This window comes from Dermacentor albipictus, chromosome 10 (assembly GCF_038994185.2).
Source record: "Dermacentor albipictus isolate Rhodes 1998 colony chromosome 10, USDA_Dalb.pri_finalv2, whole genome shotgun sequence".
Classification (NCBI taxonomy): domain Eukaryota; kingdom Metazoa; phylum Arthropoda; class Arachnida; order Ixodida; family Ixodidae; genus Dermacentor; species Dermacentor albipictus.
In genome coordinates, this window is record NC_091830.1 from 90,293,944 (window position 1) to 90,312,633 (window position 18,690).

At 45.3% G+C, this 18,690-nt stretch overlaps 1 protein-coding gene across 1 annotated transcript in view; it reads right to left on the bottom strand.

Moving 5' to 3' along the window:
• The window catches only part of LOC135910205 (uncharacterized), a 130,966-nt gene that overhangs the window by 106,748 nt on the left and 5,528 nt on the right, over nucleotides 1-18,690 (bottom strand). Inside the window, exon 2 of the mRNA XM_065442253.1 lies at nucleotides 15,580-15,657. Within this exon, the coding sequence (XP_065298325.1) occupies nucleotides 15,580-15,633 (54 nt within the window). The 5' untranslated portion in view covers nucleotides 15,634-15,657. The remainder of the gene's footprint in view (nucleotides 1-15,579; nucleotides 15,658-18,690) is intronic.

Sequence of the window (18,690 nt, forward strand, 5' to 3'; positions counted from 1 at the left end):
AAAGGCTAGCTGTTTTACATTGTCATATTTCACGTGCTGACTGGTCGGTGGTGATTATGCGAACGCTTGTAAGAATATTCGATTTTTACATTATTAGCCATTTTATTTGAGCACCAAATTGAGTAAAAGGAGTGGCTTGGTAATGAGAAATTTTTGATGTTCGAACATCCCCAGTGACACGTTGAAAAGGAAGGTGCACGCTTGCATCGCTCTCGTTCCTCCTAGGCTGCGCACAGCAGTTTTTAAACCACGTTAACACAGTTCAAAATCACTGACTAGCATAAATATGAGGTATGTTTTTGGAAGGCTTGCACCCTTCTACGTGGTTGCAATTACTTTATCATCACAGGCAGCTTCATCGATAGCAGATCGTGTGGCCCATTGAATAGCGTGCAGATTGCGTAGGCGTAAAGCCATTGTTGATCCAACACATTTATATGATGGAAATGAAGTATTTTTGCGTAAAAAATGCAGACCTGAGTATGGTATCGCTGAAGCAGCGTATGAAAGACAACAAAATGGGTGTGCGCTACGTTGTGCCTTGGCATACGGTGCACCAATGACCAGAAGTTTTGCAACGCATGGAGGGGTTAGTTCAATACTATACCACGAGACCAAATGGGTACGTGCGGTCATTTCTATTCCATGCAACGAGCAACGCTCACGTGCCGTTTAAGTCAAAAGGTACCATTAGGCGGTCGTGCAACTCTTCCTAATGTATTGTTGTGAGAGTAAAAGATCCATAAGGTTATACAGGCGAGAAATGGATTTCAATTTATATCGTAAGCTGAAATTTACATTTCATATCGCTGCCTATGAAGCCCATCTGACCCACAGCGACCTCCATTTCTTGCAAGGCCACCGCTGTGTCACGTGATACAGAACAGTTCGAGACCCCACAAGGCGTTTTGCCGCGAATGCTCAGGAACCCAAGAGCTAAGCGAGGACGTCACCACGTGTTTGCAATGCGTTCACTCCCACGATAAATATAGCGGCGGCCTCACGGAAAAAAGAACAGAAATAACGTCACTGTTTTGTCCGAAAGGCGAAGCATCCCTTGCGAAAGGAAATTAGTGTACAGCTATACGAGCTGAGGATAGCAGTTTCATCGACTCTATAAATTTGTGTTTGTCCGCAGCCGTCGTATAGTGATAGGGCGCCAGCCTCGGCTGCGGGAGCTTGAAGGTTCGATTATCACCACTTCCGACCACCCACTGGTTCAAAAGGGCGGAAGGGTTCCCCAGCCTTACGATCGACTTTCTTGAGGAGTGATACGCTTGGGAAAGTAGCCTGCGCTCTAAATTGCCATCGAAACCCGCGTGCGCACAAAAAAAGAAGGTTCGGGCCACTCCCAAGGGGACCATTTCCAATGTGGTGCCCCTAATACACCTTATGAGGAGGGCGCACTTTCGGCTTGGGGAGAAACGTCACTGGCAGCGGAGTAGACCTCCGCCTCCACGTCTACCGGTCATGCCAGAAAGGGGGCTATGTGTGCTTTTTGATGAACCTTGGGGCAGACATCTGTCCCATGCCTGACCGACCCCGTTGCGCGGCGTTTGGCATCTCCTACCATGCGAAGTTGCATTGGTGCACACCAAAATGTATTCACTATAACGGCGCTCATCACGCTACCGACCGTCTCTGTACATCTCGTCAACTTCCGCCGCCCAACAAGTCGCACTTGATCCGTGAATACTGCAAACGTGAGTAACAGCGTCTCCCGCCCAGCACAGCGCAAGGTCAGCCTGTAATGACGAATGAGCTGAGCGCTCACCAAAATTCTACACAATCCGCAAAGACACAAAGGAGCTTAGCGGAGAAACCCTGGACTATAAGACACAGCCGCACTCACGGAACACCCGGCGATCACCGCCAAGCTGACGGGAGTGGCTCGGCTGGCCGCTATAGAGATCCGTCTTCCAGTCGCTGCCGTTTGAGGGCCAGGGGCCAGAAGAGAAACGGATATGAAAAGAAAGAGCGGGTGGTGAGCTGGGCAGAAGAGCTGCCACCTCTATACCCTTCCCCACGCACTCTCCCTATCGCCAAACGACACTCTAAATCCCAACCCACTCCGCAAACCATGATGATCGAAACAGAGCCACATCAGAACGACTCCTTGCAAACATCTCATTATTACTATTTTGCACAAGAGGCACTGAACGAAAGTTGCGCCTCTCTAAATATGGGATTGGTTGCTATTTTGCAGGTGGAAGTCATTAGGGCTCAAGTCACAGTTCCGCGGCAGCTGTCAATACAACAGTTCCTGGGGTCCGCTGTCCAGAATACAATGGCTGATATTTAAAAAAAAAAACAGCGGCCGCACTCCGCCAAATTTCAATCTCTCCACATTTATCCGAACGCTCCCTGTCCTCTTCACGTGATGCATGGCGATCACATTGCCTTCGCCCTGCTCGGTTACCATCACCTGAGCGAAAACCCACCCCCGCGGCCCCGGAAAGCTCACTTCCCGTTTCCAGCAAGGCCGATGCGCCATCACCCGTACAGCTCACGGGTGTACATCAAACACAACCAATAACTGATCGTGGCCGAAATCGTAAGCTGACGCCCACTACTCCCCACTCTTAAGATTATGGCAATAGGATTGCAGGGGTCACCGTTAGAAACACGGGTCCCTTCGCAATTCACTGACACAGAGCCCCATCCGCCTGATGCAATAGCGTTGCAGGGGCCCTATAACGTAAAACTATTCCAATATGTTTCTATTCCAATCTCCTGACGTAACTTTGCGCAACCACCGACGCAAGCACCAGGCGGTCACCCGCAGGTTTGTCTGAACAGACCAATCAAACGCTCTGCTCGTTCATAGGAGGTCACATTTGTTTGCTTGAAAACCGAATAACATTGCCTACACTGAGCGGCTTGTCGTATCTAACTGGCTGAAAAGAGGCGAGGAGAACGCTTAAGTGGTGAGGGATTCATTGGGGCAGAGCCAGTGCACTGAAAATCGATAACCGGATGAAGAGGGTGGTGCCGGCGTCTGCGATTGTTCGGCTTTCCCTTACTTAGCTTGCGGTGGCTGGTCGAAAATCGCGGTGGCATGCAACGGAACCTTCATAATGACGCTGACACGGATGCTCAGCAAAGAAGAGTTGGCAGAATGATGTGGTACACGTGCCGAAAGGGCTCGAAAACGTTACACGGCCACGCAAGAAGTTTTATTATAGGCAAATACACCCATACGTTGCGGCAGGTGCGAGTAGCCAGCGTCTCAGCGATCAGCGGCAGCCATCTTGTATTCCTTTCGGAACGTGGCAACCTGCGGCTATTCAGAAGAAAATTCAGTTTTGTTCGGCTATTATTGAATCTTTATCGCGTGAACGTCACTTTGACGCGGTGAGTTTGTGCGGTTTTGTGACGTCGCGTGACAGGCACGTGAAGTGGGTGGAGCCCGAAAACTTTTTATCAATAGCCGAGGGCTAATGGCGAAAAAGGGTCAAATCAGAAATAACTGTTTTTCTTTTCTCTGTCAAATCATACATAATCAGTGTGCACACAACATCTCAGATGGGGAAGTATCGCAGTTTTCGTGACGTCGCGTGACAGAAAGGGGAAGTGGGCGTGGTCGAAAAAAGTTCTTGACCAATCATGGAGGGCTGATAGCAGAATTGGAATAGAAAACTTTGGAATAGTTTTACGTTATAGCACCCCAGGACTTGCATTGCGATCCTACACATCCCGCCTACAGCATCTACACAGACATAGTTAATAGTAACACATCACACCTCTCAGTTACTATAATGTCCAAACATATGACCGTTATCGAACACACCTTCCAAAGCTCACGCATTCGGCATGTACTTCTTAAATTGGCCCCGTGTTCGCGTTCCTAAAGCAAGTTATTTGTTCTTAATACCTACAGCGCACCGAATGCGAGGCAGCATGAGTTAGGGCATAATTCTTCGCTTCTAGGCAAACAGGCTAAACAGATGGTCCTTATAGGCGGCTTCAATATCCCGCACCCGGCCTGCGGTTACCAAGAGGAAACACCCAAAGGCCGCCGGACTCCTCATGTTGTTGAGCTCCATCCCTTGGCTCTGCTGACGAAACCAGATTAGCTAACACAATCAGACAATAGTGTAAGCAGGGGCGCATGTCCTGAGCTCACGATGGTCACAAGGGCAGGTTAATACTTCCCAGAAATCTCGTGGAGAACTTGGGCAGCGATTTTATATTCTAGATACTGCCCTAGAGGCAGAACCGACATGTACTCGTGAACTTGCTTTTAAGATAACAAATGATGCATTTAGTCATATTCGGTCCACACTAGCTCCACTGGACTACCCCTCCCTTATGAAGTGGATACACCTACCTCAAACTGATCTAAAAAGTGTGACTCAACTCCTCACTGCGCAGACAGAGACGCCCGATGTGGATCGCCATTTGCTCCATCTATAGGAGGGCCGCAGAAGCCTGACCCGATGGTGACGATGGCAGGAACATAATCGGAAACTTCAGCTCCGCATCGCCCGCTTAGCTAGCTACGGAGGCAGTTGACTACAAGAACACTCTCACAAACAGTAACATGTATAGCCTTTGCGATCGCCTCAGCGGCAGGGTAAGCACATCGCGCACCTGTTGGCTACTCGGCGAAATATTAGATGCTACACAAAAGATAATATATCCACACCATCTTCAACAAATCAAGGCTTGATCATACTACTATAATTCACACTCTGCAGAAAGGGCACATGGTTACAGGTACCCGCCCCACCTACCTGGCCTGACCCCACGCAGATGCCACACCCATAGACCCCGATATTAGAGGAGCCGAGGTGAGGGTGACGTTACAGGGCATTTGGCTGAAAATCAAATCCGGGTCTGATGGGAGTCTGTACACGCTCCTACACAACCCAGATAATCGGGACATTCAAGACTTAACTGCCCTCTGCTGACAACTAACAATTGGAGAAACTGGAGCCTTCCGCAGGAACGGCCCAACACGGACATCATATTTATTCCAAATCAAGGCAAGTCACTGTCACTTTCGAATCTCTGACGGATATCTTTAACTTCGTGAGTAGGTAAGCTCTTTGACCGCGCTGTACTCTCCCGGCTACAACCCTTTGTCGAAAAGAGCCAATGCTTTCCGTGTAGAGCCTTCGGCTACCACCCTAGCCGCTCTATGGGCACGTTGCAACTGCTAGGCGGCGCCCTGTCTTTCCGACCCCTAGTGCCATCTGACGAATAGTTGCGCGAATGTGGTAGGATTACTCACGGCATCAGCAGCTCGCGCTGCATGTTTGGCGCCCTGTCAAACGGTAGCGATGGCGCGAAACAGCGTGCCGATAATAATTTTAACCAGGTTTCGGGAATTACAAGATCTTGACAGCTTTTTCCGTGAAAAGAATTTAGAGAAAGGAAGTCGTCTATCTAAGCGGGGCACGTCTACGACGTGAGGGAAGTGTTCAACTTGCACTGATCGGAAGTGACTGCTAGGTGTATTCAGCAAACGAAAAAGGACGCACCAGCGAGATGCGTGAAGCTCAGCGTAAGTTACTTCGTTATCTACGGTGTGGACGCATGAAATTATAAGTGACCTTGATTCTTGAAGATCGGCGACAGCAGACGAATCCTAGCGGCGAACTGAGATTGCTGTGCTGGCATCGCAGGGAAGTGCAAGGAGGCCGCGATAGCTTCCCTGTACATACAGGACGGCAAATGCGAATCCAAACATCTCACACAAGAGCGTGGGGCGTACGAACGACTCGTAAGACCTACCCGAGGTATTCTAACGTTGCTCTCCCCAAACACAAAAAAGTTGGGGAACTTACCAGTTGTGTTAGACTAAGCTGGGAAAATGTTTTCGCCCAAGTTACTGGGAGTGCGACACTGTTATGATGCGATTTTTCAGTGCGTGCAAAGGAGGTTTCAATAAACGACGTCGTCAAAAAATTTGGTGATCTCAACTGCCCCTTAGTTGATATGCTGGGCGCAGAATGGTGCATGCCAGCTCAGCCAGCTGCAATCCCTCATCAAGTCTCTCAGCAAGCCCTAGCGCTGTTTGAATGGGAATGGATTGGGAAAGAGTTCTACAGTTTTACTGCGGTACAATGGGGAAACAAACTACTTTGTTTGCTGCATATGCTGCTATGCACTACAGGTGTCCCGTTGCTGCCATCATTGCTGTAAAAGCAAAGAATTCAGTGTTAACGCACTTGGCATAACGCCGGAACATAAAACAGCTTATGCCGTCGGACGAGCGCTATCCAGAGTTGACGCCATTCTGCTTCATACGGTCGGCTTGGAAACCTGTAAAACTTTGTTCCTCGTGAGTTGGTGTACGTGCTATTGCAGCCCACTACGCAACAGCTCGGGTTGTACTTCGGCATTGCTCAGAAAAGGCAACAGCTACGCGCGAAACAGTGCACAGACAGGCTTCCCGAACGCAAGCGGGCTGGTCGTATCCTGCCGGTACCGCGCTCGCCGCCGCGAGGGGCGCCCTACTAGGCGCGGGAACTACGTTCGCAACCTGCCTATACAGGACGTTTTCCTGCAGGTTAAGGAGAACGTGGTAGATGGGCCCACTGTGCTAGAGCTATTCTGTCCCTTGACCTCAAGGCGGCTTTCGACAATGTCTTCCACGACGTAATTTTCGACAACATGGCCTTTTGCAACTGGGGCGCACGTCCGTACAACTACGGAGAGCCCCGGTCGGACGTCAGCACACCCGCTGGTAGAGGAACGGCACAGGGCTAGACCCTATCGCCCACCCTCTTAAACGTGGCTTTGGACAAGCTGCCGTATTACTTGACCAGATAGCTACCATCTAGCACGCGGTCTACGCAGATAAAATTACGATTTGCGCCACCCAGGGATCATGCAGTGTGATCCATGATGCACTTCGAGAAGCTGTGAGCGTCGTGTAAAACTATGCAGCCTGAGGCAGCCTTTTAAAGCTGCCAATCCTCTATGTTTGCACCATTATAGCAAATGAATGTCTTAAATTCGCAAACTACACATTTTTGTGCAGCTGCAAAGCATTACACTTTTCACGTGACGGGCTTAGGTACTCGCTAAAGAATGCTTATGAAATAAAAAATGCACGGCAAAGCTCCTCTGAAAGTTTTCTAAGAATGTGGAAGCATTCTTTAACTTGCTCATGTCCATGCAGCCTGGCGAAATTATTAGTGCGATAAAATTTGATACGACCAGCCTAAATGACCGCCCTGCTGCAACACAAACTGCGGCAGACAGCGGCGCAACAGGAATTTAGGAGGCTAGTGAACCGGTGCAGGTGGTGGCGTCATGTGCACCGATGACGCTCCGATCATTATAAGCTGGTATCGCTCTTTAGCGCCTTATCCATCCGCGTAGACCATTAAACACCGCGCGGACTATATCTTGACCACAATGAGCGATGCAGACAGATAGTGCCGACTGCTGATAGCGTCGAATGCTGTGTTCTCGCTGCTTTTCGTTGAAGACAGGCGCGCGTGCCTATGTCGTGAAAGCGATCTGCGAAGGAGGTTGGGTGCGGCGTGTGCTGAGAGCTTTGCGAGTTTGATTTCATTTCCATTTTATTACTCAAAGACCCCGTAACGGGGTATTACATAAGGGGCATAAGTGCTGTGTTCTCGAAGCTTCGTTCGCCTGGAGGCGACAGGCAATTCGAATATAAAGCCGCTCGCTTCTGTGGACCCTACCTATATTGCATGCGCAATTCCAAATAATGCATGCACTCTTCCGTTCACTTTGTTGAGTGTTTGAAGCATGCTCCACCCCGCCGCGGGCTTGCAACGTATTGCACAACCTCCGGGCCGAAGCACATTTTTGTTGTACTCGTTTAGTAAGCATAAAAATGCTTTCGCATTTAAAGTACACGTCTTCCATGAGCAATAAAGTAAACACTGCGTTGCACACATTTTTCTGCGACCGTTCCATAAACCGTTCCATAAACAACCGTTCCCTAAAGCGCACTAATCAAACGCTATATCTGCAAGGACTAACATGCTGCAAATATTAGTGATAAAAGACACTAGTGTGAAATATTATTAGTTCCTTTCCTGGCGTATACCAGATATTTTCTTGTAAAGTATAACTTCTACTCTTCGCAAGTTCACTTGAAGTACTCCTTTTAATGCTTTTTCAATTTCCGGTAATAATACGAAAACATTATACGAATCATCAGGCAGGAAGTTTGGTTTAGTTGGCATGAGCACCGGTGGCCCTTAGATGCAGCGAACGATCGACCTTTGGTGTGACTCGCCCACGACATTCGGTCTTAATTAATGCTAAGTTAATAAAAGCCCATGTAATTAACACAGTGAATAAGTCACTTGAAGCCGCAATCATTGTTGGTAATTGAACCCACGACCTTGCATTGTGGTGTTGCGCAGTGCTTTCGCATTTATGTACATAGGGATAACTAAGTGCCCCTTGAGTTTTTACCTATGGTTACTCCCTTAGAGTTATCTTTGAAGATGAACGCGTCTGCAAATCCATAGATTGAACTGAGAGACAAATGATTGCCGTTCAATCCTAATCTAATGCTGCATAGAAGTTCGTAGGACTTGTGCAAAGGCGGCTTATGCATACTCGGCCTGCGGAAAAAAATTGATACCCGAATTCCCAAACCGTGTCGTTCCTAAGTGCTCTTGGCCACTGGCCAGCTGCCTTCACTAATGATACGTCAAGCATAAGGACTGACTCAAGTGTTTTCTTTTGAACAATAATTCCGTAAGATCTTTCGGGGAATACTGGTGGCGCTCTCCTTTGCCACCTTTGAGTCGCTGCTTATATAGTCCTGCTACTTCGAAAACGCATCTAACGCCGCACGCCCGCCAAGGAAGTTGTAAGGATTCTGGGCCGGGTATTTATGCGAAATCCTATGGATCACACAGTGTCCCCTCTTGAAGTAAAGACAGAAAAGAATAATCGTCAGAATTATTAGTTTCCACTTAACGTCTGCAGATATAGATGTAAGTACTATAGTCTATCGAGTACTACTGTCCATGGGAAAGCTATAGTATACAGAAATCAAGCACGATTCAATGCGCTCTCGACAAGACACCAGACGTTTTTAGCCAGTCTGGCCTCTCATTTTGTGATAAGTTAGCTTACTTCAACATCGGAAATAAGACCACAATCAAGAACCGCCCCAGATTGTACATTGCGCTTCACGTAGGTTTACAAATCTATCCGCATGTCAACAGCCCCAAATCCTCGGTTAGTGTAATGCGAAGATAGCAGAGTTAGCCCATGGGTGAAACAATTGTGCCACGCCTGGACACAAGTCCTACGCCCAGTGAAAAAAATATTCTAAAAATCATGGGGGCTGGACGAGCGGATAGTATGGAAAGTCGCAGATGCTGTACGTATGTCCAATGTAGTGTACGGTATGAAATACCTGAAAAAAATAACTCATATGAAAAAGATAACTAATCCAACACAGGCATCCAATACAGGCCTTTCCATCTTTACCATGCTTGAAGACCTCTACGAGAAACAACAAACGAACAAGCGCCTACACAGAGTAAAGTTGCAGTCTGCGCCCCAAATTATTTGCCTCAAAGGCTCGGAACCCGATTCATGATACTAGGCCAGCTAGCATGTGATATTCAAAGACAACTGCCAGGCCTTTCAGAAACACAACCGCAGGAGCTGCTGAACTTGAAACACAATAGGCCAATACCATGAAATATGGGGACAAACAATTAGATCAGGAGACTATATGCAATTGCCAAACACAGAGAAGAGGATGCTAATCATGAAGGCACAAACAAACATCAGACACATATAGTACACTGATGTTGTCATAACAGTTATTAAAGGGAAAATCAGACATCCACCCGTTCGTAGCCATTGCTACAAACCTATTTTTCCTTCATTAATTCCTTCTCTCCACCTTGCAGGTTTCCCCAGAACTACACGTCATGCAATACCAGTGTAACAGTAGTGCGACACCACACAAAATTAAATGCCATACAGCCAGAAAATCTGAACTGAGAGCAATAAAAGCAGCACTTGCAGAACAAATTTGCAGACTACAACATCCTGCCTGACTGCATGGATCCACTAGAAGCAATCAGGGCGTATACATCACAGAAGATTGTCAGGAAAATCGGGAGATCGACAGGAGACATGCAAGCACAAGGGCAAGAAATTAAATGAAGGAATATTATTCATGCAAATATTCCAGAACACATTGGGCTCATGAGCCCAACATAAGAAATGAAAATTGGACAAGTTGACATGGGTTCACTATTAACTGCAGCGAAAAAAATTGACAACAGAGAAGATCAAAGCACTCTGTGCTTTCTGTTTGATCATGTCTATTTGCTTTCTGTTGTGATGTAAATAATGAATTCATGAGGCTGCACAGGAGAAGAACGATGCCCTGCCCAAAGCCCTGATTTCACATCAAAATCTGTGCACGCACATACACACATACGCAGAGACACATAAATGTTGCAACGGTGCATAACATGAAGCAGTATCAACAGGATGACACTAGAGAGAGATGGGGCCTAACTTCCAACTAAGATTTATCGTGAGAATGAGGCAATTTGTACACTGTACCAGAAAAACAAACAGACAGCAAGAAGGCCAGCTAAAGTTGGTGCTTGACACAACCAAACATAAATAAATATGTAACAGAAAAAAAACAAGTGAAAATTCCAAGTGACGGAAAAACAAATTCCTACAATCGCCAATCATGCATGCCAACACCATTCAAGAAACACTATTCTTTTTCCAATAGACATACTGACCGCATGCGCAGTTGGTAATGACAATGCTTGTTTCCCTGGACTTGCATATTTATTTGTATTTTCTCTCTTTCCTGTTTTTGATGCTTTGGTTTCATCAAGCGCTGCTTTTTATCACGCATTCTTGCTGTACTTCTCTCAAGTAACCTATATAAATCACGGCATTCTCACAATAAACCTTTTCGTCAGATGTTAGCGTGCCCTGTTCCCACTGCTTCACAATATACATCTTGCAACATTGCCCTATTGAAAAATTTCATAAGTTACACAGAAGCATCGTAAGAGCCGATAATGAGACTTGTCGCAGTCTAAAAAAGTAAATAGCCTGGCTATTCACAAGAATGGCAGAAGAAAACAAATAGGACGAACAAAAAAACCGAGATCATTTAACAACAGAATATTTATTGTGCATAGCGAGTAAATGTGGGCTGAGAAACAATAAACCGAAGAAACACAAAAAGGAGAAGCAATAATTATTGTATGCATGTATCTCTAACGTAGGCAATGCTGACCAGATTCTCCCAGCGTTTTTAGATCTAGAGTTTCCATAATTTCTCTAGGCAGCTGATTTGCACAGAATTCTAGCTTCTTCCTTTACAATGCACGCTCAGATGTAGAAGGTGCAATGTAGGAGAAAAAGTTAGCCTACTGTTCAGATCGGCTGCCTTGAGAAATTATTGAAGCTGTAAATTTAAACACACTGGGCGAATCTTGTGCGAGCATGGCCTATCTTACACTGTCAGAGATGAATGCGTTACCTGTTGCGATCTGTATAGACACGCATCAGTTCGTATTCTCCTTTTTGTGTACCTTCGATTTATTGCTTGTCAAGCAGCATTTACTCGGCATGTTCAATAAAGTTTCATTTGTTAGCGTGCCTTATGATCGTATTGGCAGCAGAAAGGTGCGCATTCCTTCTACAGCGAAACGGTATATGTCTCGGGGAAGCACTCGTGGTACTACCACAGAAACCCTACTGCAGGGGTATGAGCCATTATTTAAGGGGGCATGAGCCATTGCATTCGTCTTATGTGACGTACGGAGAAGGAGGAATAAACTTTATTTGTGCAAATAAGATTTGAGACCTAGGCATCTCTACTTAAACGACGGCCTCGAGCCCTTGGACCCTTGCGGCATCTTCGGCCTGCTGCATTGCCTTGGGTTGGTCTTCCGCTGCACAGCTGAGCAACGCGGTCTCCCACTGCTCTCTGGTCTTATTTATTTTATTCTGTATGGGAGTACGAGGGCAAGCCCAAACCATATGTTGTAGGTCCGCCCTTTCTTGACAGAATCTACGTCTATCCGTGTAATGGTCCGGGTAGTAGCGGTGGTAGGCCACCGGGTTCGGATAGGTATCTGTTTGTAAGAGGCGACATGCCGTCGCTTGCCGTCTACTTTACGAGGAGTGTGTCGGGGAGAAATGGTTCCTTCCCAACTTATATTGTTTGGTGATCTCATTAAATCTGGTCATCCGGTTTCTCTCTGTTCCCAGTATTTGTTGCGTGTCACCCGCTCGGCCTGTCCGTTCTCGAGCCAGGTTGTGTGCCATTTTGTTCTCGGGAAGGGAGGAGTGTGCGGGTGCCCATATAATGTGAATGTCGCGATCTTCACGAAATTTGTATAAAATTCTCAGTGCTTCCGGCGAGATTCTTCCTTTTGCATAGTTTTTGACGGCTCTCTTGCAGTCGCTTACTACGATGTTAGCTTCCGTGGAAGCTATTGCCGGGGCTAAGGCAGCTTCCTCCTCCACACCTCTAGCTTCCATGTTTTTACCGTCACCCTAACTCTACAGTCGCCCTCTAGACTCGTAGCAACTATCCACATACTCTGTTCATTTGCGTACTCCGCCGCGTCCACATGGACCACGTCCCTGGCGTACGACAAATTTTTACTTGGGTAGCCATAGAAATGCATACGCATTTAAAGCATATACATTTATCTGCCTATTACTGCAGGGAAAGGACACAGAGGAGGACGGGATTAATACAAGATCATGATAACAACTATCATGCTGAAAAGGTGTGGCGGGCCATTGGCTACAACGTTAGTGACGTCGTTTCTCTCTCGAAGCAGAGCGCACATGCAGCAGACTCTCTCCGACTTTGCAGTAGGTTCCAAAGTGTTCATGTATTTATTTAAATGAAATCTGCGACTCCGGTACACCACTTGGTGACTACAGTGCATTACCGAGTCATTATCACAGTGATTAGCGCATAACAAAACACAAATGCGTAACGTATTTCAGAAAGACGTTGACAAATCCACTGGATTAACAAAATGAATCACTCTTTGCACTCTCCCTGCTGGTGATCATGCTAAGCGCCATGTGTGGCTTCTAAAATTAACAATGTGATAAACAGTGGAGCCGCACATTTCAGCTTCGCCGGTTTACGATTTGTACGGGGTGCGTGGCGGTAATTTTTTCTGTTATTGCTTGTTCAGTATTGTATAGTGCCGTGTCCTTCTTCTTTTAAGTACGTTGTTATTTCCTTCGCCTAATACCAAACCTTGAAGCCAGCGAGGTATATAAATAAACAAATCCATATGCACATGCCCTTTATTCATATGCATACATCTCCCACCATCCCGCCCTCAACAAACGTCACGGTGTGGATGTATCGCAGTGTGCACCTACATTACCTGCTGTTTGCATTTTGCTATAACTTGTGAACAGTGTTGTTCATAAACATTGCACGATATTGAGGTTGTGACTGATGCGGTGCATAAACAAACCTTGAAAAAGATGATATGTTGGATTGTAGAAATAACACCGATTGTATAATACAGCAGTTACTTTACCAGCATTTCATTGACCTCTTGACAAAAAGATCACTTCGCATAGATTCCTACACATGCCGAGAATCTGCAGTTCCTTATTTTGCTTGTTGATGTGGTCGTTACTGCGTGGCTATATCTTGTAGACTTGGAAACAAAGTTCAAAAATCGCTTTGTAGTAACATATTTTTTTAAAAATGTGTACATCACTGCGATTGCAACACGAGAACTTGGTACAAACACTCACAATATAGGATGTGGACAAATGCTCAGGAGAAACTCCGGAATGTTTGCATGCGGATACTTATGAAAGTGAAGTTTCATTCCATGGGTGTTATGAGACGGAGGATAAAATCCTAATTGTGTTCATGAAACAATAATGCATTGATAAGCTTAGAGTTATAGTCATTGCTTAGCACTCTCGAAATAAATATTTATTCATTACTATCGACATGGAAGCAGCCTTTCGAAGCAAATAAAAGAATGTTTTTCTAGCACTGAGCATTGAATCGCAGGCAATTCAAGCCGACATAAAGTTACGCAAATAGAACATGTTTAGGAATACCAGATATGAATACGCATTGAGGCTTTCATTTGAACTTTAGCTGAGCAATCTAGTTTGAAATGATTCCCATTAGCATGTCGTAACAATTTTGATCTATTGCAGGTTGAATGCATAACTAGCTTAAGAAATCTAGAGAAGTGAGAAAAATTACAGTGATGGAAGTCTAATGTGTAATAACATCAGTAATATATTAATAATAATATTACCACAAAACAGGTTAGCCGTGATCGGCATACGAGGCCGAGCAGAAACTACGTTCCTGCATTAAGGATTGCACTTATTGACAAGGTCTTCTTGTTAGAAATTCTCAGTAGACTACCAGCGTGAAACACAGGATAAAACAGTGAACGAGAAGCATGTCTCTTAGAATTCTATAATACGAGGAAGAGTTTCTACAGGAGTGGCGGTAACTGCTAGAAAAAAAATTATAGGAGACGTAGCACGCGTAGGAGTCTTATAGGAGCAGTTATATAGGAGCATATAGGAGCGACGCATATAGCAGTACTCACGGAATAGAAAGGTTTAGAGAGCACTCCCATGCACACACACACACACACACACACACGCATATATATATATATATATATATATATATATATATATATATATATATATATATATATATATATATATATATATACAGCACACGCACCGCGATGGACGAACCAGATTAGCGCTAAGGTTGCAGTTCATGACACATTTGCCATACCACGATCAGTAATCACACAGCTCAGTTACAGCAATCACACAATCATTTACGGCTTCCTTCAAAGGCAGCCGCCCGCTTTCGGGTTGGTGCTTTTTGTTGCGTTTGGCGCAAGACTACGGCTACGGACAGGCACCGCACATGCGCAATCCCGAGCAATGTACACGCATCATTTCTCCTGAAGCAGACGCCTAGCACGGGTAGCGCGAGGATCTCTTTGGGCTGACACGATGACTTCATCGTAGCCAAATTGCGAATGCTGCATACGCATTGAGGGTGGCTAAATGAACTTTTCGATAGCTTATCTTGTAGATTGTTGTAGCGCAGGCAGAACGAAACGGTCATAAAAGGCAGATGAGAGAAACACAACGTTAAAACAGCTGCGAACCGCTGTTTACGTGCTGCCTGTCTCATCCCACTGAACTTCAGAAACCACTGTTTCGCACTCCAAAACAATTCTTAATTTTACTCGCTTTTAAATAAAAAAACACGCATATTATTTGCTCCCAATAAATAAAAGTCAAAAGTAATGTAATGCAAATGTTTTATTCATTACATTAAGGGAATTATGCAGTGAGTGCCACGAAACCTGGCAGTAAACAACCCTGGACGTCGCACCTGTCGCACTGTTGAAATCGCGATCATGTGAAATGCGCCCTCTTAAAATCGCCTCGCAACGCGTGCGACTACACCGATTTTCGTCGTTTTTGTCACAGCATGTGAAACAGCCTTCAGGCGTTTCGCCGGTTTATGGGTTTGTAAGTTGCCTAAAGAAGCTAAAATGCTTGTAAATGCGGCGTACTTACGAGGCAGAAAACTCCCAACAGCATTACACTGCCTGGTGTATCGCAAAGACACATCGTTGTGCAGGTTCTTCGTGGGCTCTGAAGACAAGAAAAACACACAAACGGTCAGTCGCTCGTCTATTACATCACTGCCAAGCGGCAATTCTCTTACCTATAACCGTCTAAACGGGTGACATTGTACGGTCAAATTTGTTTATTTTTTTCGATTAGAAATTATAAAAACTAAATCAATTATGTACTTCAACTTCTTCCATAGAGAGCACCTCATTCGTTGATACCACGAGGTGACGTTAATGTACGCAATTTATTTTTGGCCTGCGTTTTCTCTAGCGTACAGCTTAAGATGCGCGAAGACTAGACCTTTCCGGGAACCGAAGTTGAGTGGATACTTGATATCACGTTTCTAACTTCGCTCACGTTATCACCTCCACCATTTTGTAAAGTATCTATGGCCAGGACTATGCCGCTATTCAAATTACCCGATTCTGTATGTATGCAAGGACATTTTTCCTTCAAGAATTTTTACTTGGCCCGTGAACGCTGTTCACCGTCGTACGTGAGTATGATGTTGTTGTTGCGTTCGCTATAGAAAGATAAAGTTTCGCGACTACTTATTGTCATTTGGGATGCCTAGAACATGTCGAAAACAAAGCTTTCCCGGCTATTGTAATATTTAAATAATCGTTGCGCATAAAATTTCTGTAAAGTAAAAGAATAATATATTACAGAAATCATAAAGGGAAACTGTAAAGAAATCTTTTCGGATAGTGCAAACAGAGAAGTGGTATTTAAACTGAAAAATTTTTGTAAAAAGAACTGAAACAACAAAATAATGAGCCATACCACTCTGTGAAGGTAGATCGGCAGCGAAGCTGTTTAGCGCGTGACAGAGAGGTGACACGGAATTTTTAACGAAGGTACGAGCGTATATATTGTCCTCATCTTCGGATCTTCGGTCATCGTGACGATATAGGTACGCAGACATTCGCGTATCACCTCAGTTATTACATGTATCCGGCACCTAAGACAATGAATGGCTCGCACCCTCTTGAGCAATGGCTAACACGCGCGTAAACTCGGCTTCGCTATTACGACGGCAGAAAACAAGCGAGATTCTACGCTGAATGATGAGCAGCAATGCAGGCAGCTGTGGAAGACGGCGACGAACGCGCGAGCAGTGGCACGAGCATGTTCGCGCGATCGGCGCCGAGAATTCTTTGACGAACGTTTTTGAAAACGTTGTCCAAAACAGTTTTCAAAAATTTCTTCTATTAACCTTGCGCCTGGCACCTGTGTGGGTCCCCAGGTCTGACAAGGGTGATTCAAGGGCATGTGATAGGTCCGCATGCCCACAGCAGGTGCTGCTATTGAGCTTGCATCATTTCTGCACTATCAGCAGGATCGGCCCACATTATAGTTTTTGCCGACAGATGCCCCGAAGCCCTGGATCCCAGACTTATACAGTTTCACCGGAAAATGTTTATGGTAAGAGGAGAAAGTCAAAAACACAGTACAGAGGTTTACAGAAGATTTCTGCAAACCACCTGCATTAAAATTCAGTGTTGTTTGAAGAAAGCATAGGTCTGATGCTCTCCAAACTGGTGTACTACAGTCGACGCCCTATGTATATCGAACACGTTTTTTTTTCGCATGGTGGTCCAGTAGCACTTGCTTTTTTCGTCGCACTTGACAAGGTAATAAGATTAAAAATGGCCCGAAAACCACGCCTATTATTTGGACTATTGTATTCACTTGCACGACATTGGACAATGTAAAATGTACTCATGAAATTAACCTAACGATAACGGAAACTCCTGACTCGCGAATCCTAAAATGTAAATTTCTTGTTTGATTTTTGACATTGCTACAGAAACACGCATGTAGAATCAACATTATGATCAATTTGGAACACGCAGTAAAGACTACACGGCGGTCCTTAGTAGTAATAAAGCTATGAAACCATGCTGCGTCATTTATTCACTAATTCTTACTTGCGCATAACTGAGTTGAATCAGACAGAACGCTCAGGGTGCCGCGCTTTGAAATTCACATACAAGACTTGATTAAAACGTCTTTCACTTACGTATGTAAGTTGCTACAAACCACCCAATGAAACTTTTGCGGTGCCTTTCATAAATTTTCTTTGGACGCACAGGTTCAGCGGATTCTGCTTTGATTTACTCCAGCTTCCTTTAGGAATATTTCGCCGGCACAATATTTTGCTAAGTGAATTTGCCTAAAAAAATGGCACACCAGAGTTTATAGCCCCTACATTCTGGACAACAGACACAGTTCCAGCGCTTCGGAAGAAACAGTAACAAACAGCGGGATTGACAAGAGGCTGGTGTGAGCATGAAGACCACAGGTTTTCGACGATTAGAAAAAACCGTAGAGAAAAAAGCACGGCAACGTGCAATTTCTTCACTGTAATACATACAAATTAAGGGTACTATTGCAGTTAAAATATGACGAAGTTGCTGCAAGCGCTCAATTTACACAGCGTCCATTTTGCCTTGCACAATCCTTGCCACTATAACAGACAGACGACATGAATCACCTTACTAGCACAGGTAGGAACTCTAATATTTCGGCGTTTGTTGGAAAGAGGTTGCCTGTGAGTGCTACGTCTCGAATCGCCAAACTTGACGACATGCTCAACAGCGGAAGGAAAATAATTGTTATTGGAGGATTTTCAAATTCAGGGACTGCTGATGGATATACTAAACCACACTCAGTTTTTGTCATTGACGTGAAGGGACCTAAGGTATACCATTCGGCACGTGCAAATTTCGAAACAAACATTCTTCAATCACATTCTGTGTATAAGATGGGTAGTTTGCCTGAGATAATCACTTGAAATGGTTGAAATCTAGCTTCCATCTTGTGAGAAATGGACTTAGGGATACTGGTCGGCTGGGGAATTATCGCATCCCACTTTTTTGTGGCGAGCAATGTAGCAAGCGCTGTATTAGTGAGCCGCTAAGATTATTTTCACCCAATGGAAGAATAAAAGAATACGTGGGTGATGGATGCGCTGCCCTTCACAGAAATCCGTGTGGCCGTCAACCACCCACCGGCGTCACTCAATGGCGATGGCGTTGCACTGCTGAG